The sequence below is a fragment of the Vanacampus margaritifer genome, chromosome 10 (genome assembly GCF_051991255.1).
Source record: "Vanacampus margaritifer isolate UIUO_Vmar chromosome 10, RoL_Vmar_1.0, whole genome shotgun sequence".
Lineage (NCBI taxonomy): Eukaryota > Metazoa > Chordata > Actinopteri > Syngnathiformes > Syngnathidae > Vanacampus > Vanacampus margaritifer.
In genome coordinates, this window is record NC_135441.1 from 9,786,990 (window position 1) to 9,796,448 (window position 9,459).

The following is a 9,459-nucleotide window of genomic DNA, read 5'->3' on the forward strand; positions in this document are numbered from 1 at the left end:
GTGTTTGTGGTTATTTGGCGCAGTTTAAAACACTTTTGGCACCACATACGCACTAGTTTGGCCACACTATAGTGCGAACTACGTATTGAGCAAAGTGTATTTAATTACACTACTACGCGTCGACAAATGCCCGCCGCGTAATTTGAGCCATAAAGAGTACGTATTAATGAGGTAAAGTAGCCTATGACGCATATTGTACAGATTAGAAGACTGCCACTCTTCGTGTGTCAAATGGCAGCGTGGGATCGCTCACACCCACGCGCCAGAGAATTTGCAGGCTCGTGTGCACCAGTAGTTAAAGTGTCAACTTCACACCGGTGGCAACACCAAAACACTCTCAAGTGTTTTACGGGAATACTTCCACGTCACGGGTGCTGCTACTATTTTGGCAGCTGTCACATTCTCTGACCACGTTTCTTCGTTACATTGCAAGGGATCGGGAATGTCCAATTTTGCCAATGGGCTCTTTGCACAAATCCACTACTTCCTGAACTCAATACCACACCTTCATTTCATGTCTTTAATGATTTGACAAACTGATTAATCCAGGTGTGTCTGACCATTGTCGTCGTGGTTACTGAGGTCAAGCACACCTGGATTAATAAATTTGTCCAATTATGAAAGACAGGAAATGAAGGAGTGGTACTGAGTTCAGAAGGTAGTGGATTTGTGTAAAGAGCCCACACAGAGTCACAATGGACTGATGGGGGAAAAAAAGGTGGGGGGGAGAGAACTTCAGAAACCTGTTTGCCTGTGATTTGTACCCATTTTACCTCCATATGGAACCCCTGGCAAATGATGGACTCACCGCTCCTGGCGGATGATCATGTTTTTTGGTGGGACAGGAAAAGCCAAATCGTGAACGTTCCACAAAACAATTTTAACACTTGCTTTAGTTTCTGATTTGTATTTTTATTTATTTACTTGCAATTGAGAAATATTTGTTTCATGTATTATTCATTTGGGTATTATTGATCAGTTTTTGTTTTTTACTGCGCATGTGGGGGGGGGGAGAAAAAAGCGAGAGAGAGAAAGAAAAAGCGAGACAAAGAGAAGAAAGAGAGAGAGAAAGAGAGAGAAAAGGCAAGAGAGAGAGAGAGAAAGAGAGAGAATGTATTGATCAAGCCTGTTCAAGGGAAAAAGTTTGAATAAAGTGAGCATCCTGTCCTGCCATGTAAGCTCCAGTGGGCTAAAGAAAAACTATCATGGACTGTTGATAACTGCAGACAAGCCATTTGAAACAACTTCATGGAAAAAAAAAGAAGAATTTATTAGTTACAAACAGAGGATAAATGACAAGCGGGTTTCAATGAATCCCATCTTCTGAGCTGTCAGTGTGAGCGTGTCTCTGCGAAGTGTGTGCGTGCGTATTGATGAATTGAAATTCTTCAAACTTTTCCTTGCGCTTTCTGAAACTCCTGCTGTAAACTGGACAAAAGCTGTCGGTGCTGGTCAGACTTCTTCTCCAAGTCCTTCAGGAGAGTGTCATACCGCTGACTGTAACAAAAACAGAAAAATAAAAACTTTGAAAATATAAGAAACATTTCCAGTTTAATAAATGCATCTGCCACTGTATTAATGGCATCTTATGTGAGCAAGATATTGTATTTTAATACTGTACACTGTAGCAGCAACATAGTGGGTAAGTGGTTAATAATGCATTCTTGGCTTTTTCTGGTGAGAGCTGACATTGCAATGCTTCTTTTTTTTTTGGGGGGGGGGGGCAGAACATTTTGAAATGAAAAAAGAAAAATAAATGAATAATTTTGTATTTTGTGTGCCAGGTCAAAACAATAACTGCCGTGTTTGGCGCCATCTGGTGGAATGTTGGCGTCAAGGACATATGCTGAACTGAGTTGAGCATTTTTTAACCAGCTAATTGAACAATTTGATACTGATCGTGTGCCTCGTTATATCCGTCTCTCCTCGCCTTTCTTTTGATCCCTGTTCAATATTTTCCCTACGGTGTCTCTTAAGGGTTTGTTCACTGCGCTTCATGGTTACTACTACTCCCCCCAGCATTGCACCGTGCCCCCACCCTACCATTTGAGAAGGATTTAGCATTTAAAGGAATTCAACTTTTTAGAGGGGGCCTGAATGGCGTGCCGATATTTGGTACAATAGCAAATATTCACTGTACATGCAATATTGCTGATGCAGTAATAGCCATCACGTGGCATTTGTATTATAATATCCGTCCATTTTTGCATCTGAGTTTATGTCAATCCCAGTTGACATTGGGTGAGAGGTGGACTACGCCAATCGCAGGGTTCATACTGTATAGACAAAAAAACCTGCATGCACACTGACACCTAAGGACAATTAAGTCTTCAATTGACCTAACATGCATGTGTTTAGAGTGCTCTATAAATGAAGTTGTGTTTAGAGATGAGTTTTTGGAATAGTATACTGTGTTAGCTGGATTACTTCAAAACAAGATGCTAACCATTTGAGTAGCACGTCAATAAATAAATAAATAAATAAAAACAGCAAAGAGTAGTTGGAGAGATGCTAGTCTGCTTTGCGCCTACAGCCGAGACGAGCAAGGCACTGAACCGCCTAAAGGGGGGACATCTCCAGTGTCAACTTGCATTCCTGCATTTGTGTGATGTGTAACAAAAATTAACAGCAGAGGCAGTGTACAGTTTAAGAACTAAAATCAGAATTAGATAGGTTGCCACAGTTACTTTGGCTTCCTTCCACATTCCAAAAACATGCATGTTAGTTTAATCGAAAACTCAAAATTGTCCTGAAAGTGTTAATGTGACTGAATGGTTGTTTGTCTATATGTGCCTTGCTGGCAACCAATCCAAGGGTGTACATCATTTCTTGCCTAGATCAAACTGGGATCACTCCTGGCTCACCCGCAACAATGGATGGGTACATGTTTTCTAGATTTGACCACAGTTTATGGCAGGTAGGTAGAAAGGTAAGGGAGGGTTACATTTAATCCATTCCTCCATTTTCAGACTAAATTGTCCCCAATGTGAATGCATGCTTGTCTGGATATACCCTGCAGTTGCCTGGCAATCAGTCCAGGGTAACCCACCTCTTGCCCACCAGTCAGCTGGGGTAGGCACCAGCTCACCTGTGACACCATTGCCAATAAATGCTACAGAAAATGGATGGATGGAAGCAGGTATGCGAAGCACAAATGGTGGGACATACAAAAGGCGACAGAATTTTTAAAAGGAGTAACTCACATTTCTCCGTTGATGTATTCCAGCCTTTTTGTCACAGTCGCTTTGGCCTCGTCCAAGTCTTGTTTTACCAAAGCAGGGCCAATCAATTTGTACACCGTATTTGCACTGTCTAGTATGTCAAGCTCCTGGAAACAAGAAGAAAAAAAATCAACCATGCGATTGTGCCGATTTGTAAGCCATGTACATTGCAAAGGTGGAGTATCAAGCACAGTTCTCAGATTACCTCTTTGACGATATTGTTCTCTGCTAGCTGCGTCTCCAGCTTCTGTCGGGCTGACATGCTCTTGCTAACATCTAAGGAGAATAGAAAGGAGCAAATAAGTAACTATGCACTTTCGTAACCATAAACAACAACGTACAGAATCCAGATAGCAACGACTATTCTTATATGGAAAGCTAGCAAGTCATCATAGCTTGCAACACTGCTTACAGCACGTACCTTTTTGCATCTGAGTATATTTTTCAAGCTCAGTGTTAAGTTTCTTTTGAATGGCCTCTGCCATGTTGGTCTTTGCTTATACAACTACAAATGGTCAGTTCGTTATTTCAATATATTAAAGAACGACAGATTGGCTAGCAGAATGTGGACCTGAGTACCGGAAAGGGTGGTGGTTTATGCCGGATATTCTTTTTCTTCTTTGGTAGAATTGGTAGTTATTAAGTATGTTAGCGCCATCTACCGATTGAAGTAAAGAACAGGAGATTATGCAAAAAGTCATCTATTTCATTCGTTAGATTTTGCTGTTTTAAATAACTGGTTCCACAGAAATTCACATTAATAACATAAGTACACTTCAGTGTAACTTTTAAGTGTAGTGCCTTTGAATTTTCACTTTAAAACGTTTATTTAGTTTTTTAAAAACTTTGATTTGCAATCATTCCAATTGAATCGTTATTTCTCTAAGTGCTATTTTGTTATTCATTTCTTATTGTTAAAGTGTTTCTGTTTTCATTTTACGCAACAAATATTCATATGCGACGTTTTACGACACCGTTTGACTTTACGGCAAGAGTTCACAGTTGCAGTCCGGTTAAAAATGTCTTCGTCGTTTTGGAAAGGTATCGTCGGCGTTGGACTTTTTGCCTTAGCACACGCAGCGTTCTCAGCGGCACAGCGTGAGTTTATTTGCGTGGAGTGGATGCTCGCTTGTTGGCGCAGTTTTCTCTCTGGAGAGGGGCTGGGTTGGCAGAGATGCATTTAGCGGCTCGCGAGGCCTTGCTTCTAGCTTGTAAGATGCTAACTCAGCTCACGCAGGGATGGATGTCGTCCATATGTTTAACTGTGCAGTTCACCTTATGCGCCTTAAACATCAAAGTCTTTAGAACGACACTTGGGTGTGCAGTTGTATTTAAAATGCGCTTCGATGTCCAGTTGACTTGATTTCAATTAATGTTTTTTTCCGTCATCAGATCGATCTTACATGCGACTTACAGAGAAGGAAAACGAAACCCTGCCAATCGACGTGAATCTCATTCATTACTCCCACGTTTAAGCTTCTCGTTGCATATTCGGAAATGTTTTGACACTATGTCTCTTTGCTTGTGCTGCAGATTGTACTTCAGACATTGCTGTCGTTCGTCATGACTTGCTATGGTATTGTCCATATTGCTGGAGAGTTTAAAGACATGGACGCTTCCTCAGAGCTCAAGAACAAGTAAGTTGCATCCACATGCTGTCCTTAAAGTATCTTCGCAATTTCACAATTTTAGTTCAAAAGCACATTGATTGACAAATGTGTGGAAACAAATACACGATGTGGAGTAATTTTGTTGTTGTTTTCAATTAATACTGTCCGTCTTCATACATTTTTTGGATGTGACAGTGGACATCTTCCATCTTGCCTTGCTTTACCCCCTTCTGGGTCTTTTCACAAAGTTTTCTTGATGTTTTGCCACCAAAGATATACTGTTATTGATATTACTGGCTTAACCCAAACCATAGCCCTCAGAGCATATAGGATGCTGTCAAAAAATTGTAGTAAAAAAAAAAAAAGTACAGAGAGGAATTCGATCCCATGAACCAACACTTAATGAAAAGGCTACCTTAAATACACAAATGCAATATGATTCCAAACTTTAATAACTAGGTTGAACAAATCCGTTTAATTTGTCATTTTCTGTTGTAATAATTGTTTATTTATTTTTTTATTTTTTTTACTTTACTTTGACGACACCATGCATGTACTTTAATGTAAATTTTGACCCACTGATGTTATGTTAAGGTGTAAATGATTAATACATTTTCCCAATGTTTTGGTGCAAATAAATGTGCATTCTGAAAATATTCACATGTATTGATGATTAGATTTTCGCAAATTACAGACAATGTGAAATTTCTTAACAAAACAAAAATGGTTCAAACCAACCTCTTTAGAACAGAAGCTGTATTTAAGTGTCCAGTGCTTAAAATATAAGTAGGTTTTCATTTTCACAGGACAGTAAGATGGAAATGCCGCCATGTTGCTTTGTACAGCATGCACTGCCAAATGTTTCGAATCGACCGTATTTTGTTATTGGCTAAAAAACACAATGTGGAGCTGCAGAGAGAGCGGGTGTCAACACGGCATATATCAATCGCCTCCATGGCAGCAAAACAGCTACACTTTTCTATCGTTACCTCGAAAGGAGGACATTTTTTAAGAGGAGAAAGAAGCCATACTAATTTCTAAGCTAATGTAAGTGTAGTCGTGAACACCAAAATGATTGGGTGACACAGTATACTTGTCACAAGGGTCTGGCTGGAACTTATGGAGGTCAATTTGGGACAAAAGTAACTAGTAGTCGTTACTAGATGCAACACAGGACCATTTTGACCAAACGTTTGCAACCAAATTAAGAAACAGCTGAATAAATAGTAAATTAAATCAATAGTTGTGTAACTATGACTTTTTTTTTCTCCGTTCTTCATAATTTCCCAACCCTAATATGAATTGAAATTCCAACACTGCTTTGTCTCGTTTTCTGCATCAACACAATTACCTTTCATAAGCTTCAGTAGCTGACATTAATGTGATGTGGCAGACCAAAGGGAACGTCTTTTTCACTGACAAACTGACGTTGATTCAGACATGAGCGATCCGTACAACCGCTTTCATGATGTGCTCCACTTTTAAAGACTAGGAAATAGATTCATATCGATGTATAAAAATAAAAATAAATCCCTATAAATCTCTGCCAGTGCTCACATGATCACTTCCACAGCATTCCTAGGAAATTAGAACGTCCCATCACTGATGAGCTATTTTTAGACCGCAGGCTAACCATGTGGTCTTTGGGGGATACTTGGTTACCATATTTGTGATTCCTGTTTAACCAAACCATATCATTTCATCCAACGAAAGCTTCACGCTAACATAAAACACCGGGGAACACAATTTTTGTTGAGTTAGGTCTGACAGCTGTTTTTAAATAATTTTTGGGTACGGAATCCAAAACTGATCTCAGGTTTTCTCTATCACGTGAGATTTTTGAGCTTGTAGGATCCCACTTTTCTTTAAAAAAAAAAAAAAAAAAGGAAGAAGAAATGTGTATATATGTAGTTACAACTTATCTTTGAAAACTAAAGACACAGCATAAAACAAAATAGAACTTACAATGGTCTGCCCATGGTCACAAGGTTGTGAGAAAAGCCTGCACTAATCCTCTTAATTCCTGCGATGCTAGCTTTCTGTTTGCAGATATTGATAGTGCTGCCGTATTGGGAGCTGCACACACCTCTCACCTCACTGACTCTATTGTGACTGCACAGACAAGTTGTCACATAGATGTAGATGAGTAGAAAATCATAATCAGCGTTTGTTACTACATCCAATCAGTGGAATTTTGCTTATCCGGAGAAATGTCATAGATGTACTGAAGGAACTGACCATAGATGATGATGATGATGATGATTATTCAAACAATTGCTACTTAGACACACATTTAAGTGAAGTGCAGTTTTGCCAAAATATTTGCTCCACTTCCAAATGTTATATCTTTAGGAGTGAGATGTCCCGTTTTCACGTGAATAGGTACTAAATGTTTGCTTGCCCCTTCTGCAGAACGTTCGACACACTGAGGAACCATCCGTCTTTTTACCTTTTCAACCACCGAGGGCGAGTGCTGTTCCGCACAGCCGAGGAGGAGCCGTCCTCTCAGCAAGCGCTTCCGAACCCGTTACGGCTCCGCAAGCTGGAGCATTTGCACTGAGACTGGCCTTTTCCCCGCCTGTGAAATTACTCATGTCAGATAGGATCTTTTGCTGTTGTTGTCGTTAGACTGAGGGGGCAGAGTCACAACTCACCGTCCCCGATTATTTTTTTTTCATCATGTATTTGTACATAATCTAAAAGTCATCATGTACAAACATGCACCTCTGTTCACTCAAGTAGTCATGCCCACCAATGTGCCAACCCTTCACTTTGTTTGTATATACAGTAAGGAAATGCTTTGGATTCTTACATACAGAAGCATCTAGCCATGATGTCCCTTCCGACACGACTTCGGATATTTCTCTCCTTTGCACTGAATATTCTCTGTATGAAGGGTATAAAAAAAATGTTTCATTTCATCCATTTGTCATTCTTAACATGTCAGGGCAGGATTTAGTTTTAACTTCTTCTTTTTTTTTTATAAAGTGAAGCTCTCTGAAGCAGAAGGTTCCTGTTAGATTTATGTGACAGGACATGGGGAAACGAGGAAATATTGACTCATCCCTCTCATGCTAGTCTTAACTTGGAAGAGAATGATGGTACATCTGTTTTCATTGACGTTTTGTTAATATATAATTTAATAAAAGCAACCAGATTTTACTCTTAACGTTTGAATTTCATGTGCTTCACATTTTGTTGCATGACGTTTCAAATAAGCGCTGCTAATTGAATGCTTTGATGAAAAAAATGGACATAACAGTGACCTGACTTCTTTCTGACTAACACTAACGACCTTCATGTCTTTCCTGACTACATCCATTAACCTTCTCTTAGGTCTTCCTCTAGTTCACTTGCCTGGCAGCTCCATCCTAATCATCCTGCTGCCAATGTAATTACCGGCTCTCTAACTGGATGTGTCCAAACCATCTACTCTGCTCTCTTTGTCTCCAATACATCTTAACCTCGGCTGTCCCTCTGATGAGTTCATTTCTAATCCTACCCAACCTGATGACTCTTAAAGGAAACTTAAGCATCTTCATTTCTGCCACCTCCAGCTCTTGAATAAGAGACTCTCAAGTGCCTCTGGCTGCAATTTGTACATCACACACACACATGGTATTGTATTGTATATAAATCTTAGTCCTCCCCCTTCCAAATGTTCTTTCGCCTGCTCACAGTGTTCTCACTGTATTTCATTTGTAAACGTTTCCTTTTCTCCTTTATTTTCTACAGTCCATTAATTCTCTAGCTCAGGGGTCAGCAACCTTTACTGTTAAAAGAGCCATTTTAGGACAAATAAACAAAAAATTGTCTGGAGCCGCAGAACCTTTGAACATTGTAATGAACAAAACAGGGCATTAGTGTTAGTCTAATGTACCCCCACAAGAGCTGATTAGAGCTGAACCGTAACAAATACTTAAGAGATTCATTTTGAGATTCATTTTTTTCCACCTTTCATCTAAGGTGACCCCTCATTTTTTGGACATTTTATGGCAGTAAAAAAAAGAATTTTGTGTACATTATAATGGTAATTTTATGTTTTTCATCTTCCCTTTTAGATATTTTGTTGTTTTTTTCCCAAACATTTTCAACTTTAATCTTCTTTGACAACTTACACATTTGGACTCTGACAAAATTATTTAATTATTAATTTAAAAAAAATCGAAATTGTTAATTCATTCAAATGCTATTATATATTTTTTAAAAAAATGCAAACGATAACAATTTGTAGTTTTTGTTTAGTTTTTTTTTCCAGAGATCCAGAGGGAGCCACAGAAAAGGGACTAAAGAGCCTTCCTAGCTAGATTGCTAGCTAGCCATCCATCTAGCAAACTATTGTCACTAGTCTACAGATTTGCTATCTGTATCTAACCTGCTGAACATCCTTCTCACCTCTCGCTGTGTCGCTGTACGTGCCCACCTCACTGTCCAACCTAGCATACAACTAATCTTATGCCTTTATTTTGCCTTTGCCAACCCTACCTTCTCCTTGTATTATTGCCTCTGTGAAGAACTGTGAAGTAACTGTCAGTTTCTCGTGTTGTCCACTAGATGTCAGCAAAGACCGCTCAGCAATGCAATCTTCCAAGCTATTGACAAGGCAATTTGGGGATGAACTGACCAAA

At 39.4% G+C, this 9,459-nt stretch overlaps 2 protein-coding genes across 2 annotated transcripts; one reads left to right on the forward strand and one right to left on the reverse strand.

The window, feature by feature from the left end:
* Window positions 1-1,245: 1,245 nt before the first annotated feature.
* pfdn6 (prefoldin subunit 6) lies at window positions 1,246-3,819 on the reverse strand. The gene is made up of 4 exons (XM_077578714.1): window positions 3,643-3,819; window positions 3,427-3,497; window positions 3,204-3,328; window positions 1,246-1,497 (listed from the first exon to the last, which is right to left on the reverse strand). Exons 1-4 carry the CDS (start codon window positions 3,704-3,706, stop codon window positions 1,389-1,391), a joined length of 369 nt encoding a protein of 122 aa, XP_077434840.1. The 5' UTR covers window positions 3,707-3,819; the 3' UTR covers window positions 1,246-1,388.
* A 359-nt stretch (window positions 3,820-4,178) lies between these two features.
* mmgt1 (membrane magnesium transporter 1) lies at window positions 4,179-8,000 on the forward strand. Its single transcript, XM_077578713.1, has 4 exons — window positions 4,179-4,319; window positions 4,614-4,666; window positions 4,755-4,858; window positions 7,244-8,000. Exons 1-4 carry the CDS (start codon window positions 4,241-4,243, stop codon window positions 7,389-7,391), a joined length of 384 nt encoding a protein of 127 aa, XP_077434839.1. The 5' UTR covers window positions 4,179-4,240; the 3' UTR covers window positions 7,392-8,000.
* The last annotated feature ends 1,459 nt before the right edge of the window (window positions 8,001-9,459 follow it).

Bases quoted from the DNA above. Each gene is read 5' to 3' on its own strand.
- pfdn6 (XM_077578714.1), bottom strand. From the start codon at position 3,706: ATGGCAGAGGCCATTCAAAAGAAACTTAACACTGAGCTTGAAAAATAT. The intron at 3,329-3,426 runs GTAATCTGAGAA...TCTTGTTTCCAG, and splicing joins AGAACAATATCGTCAAAGAG to GAGCTTGACATACTAGACAG. The intron at 1,498-3,203 runs GTGAGTTACTCC...TTTTTGTTACAG, and splicing joins GAATACATCAACGGAGAAAT to TCAGCGGTATGACACTCTCC.
- mmgt1 (XM_077578713.1), top strand. From the start codon at position 4,241: ATGTCTTCGTCGTTTTGGAAAGGTATCGTCGGCGTTGGACTTTTTGCC. The intron at 4,320-4,613 runs GTGAGTTTATTT...TTCCGTCATCAG, and splicing joins AGCGTTCTCAGCGGCACAGC to ATCGATCTTACATGCGACTT. The intron at 4,667-4,754 runs GTGAATCTCATT...CTTGTGCTGCAG, and splicing joins ACGAAACCCTGCCAATCGAC to ATTGTACTTCAGACATTGCT.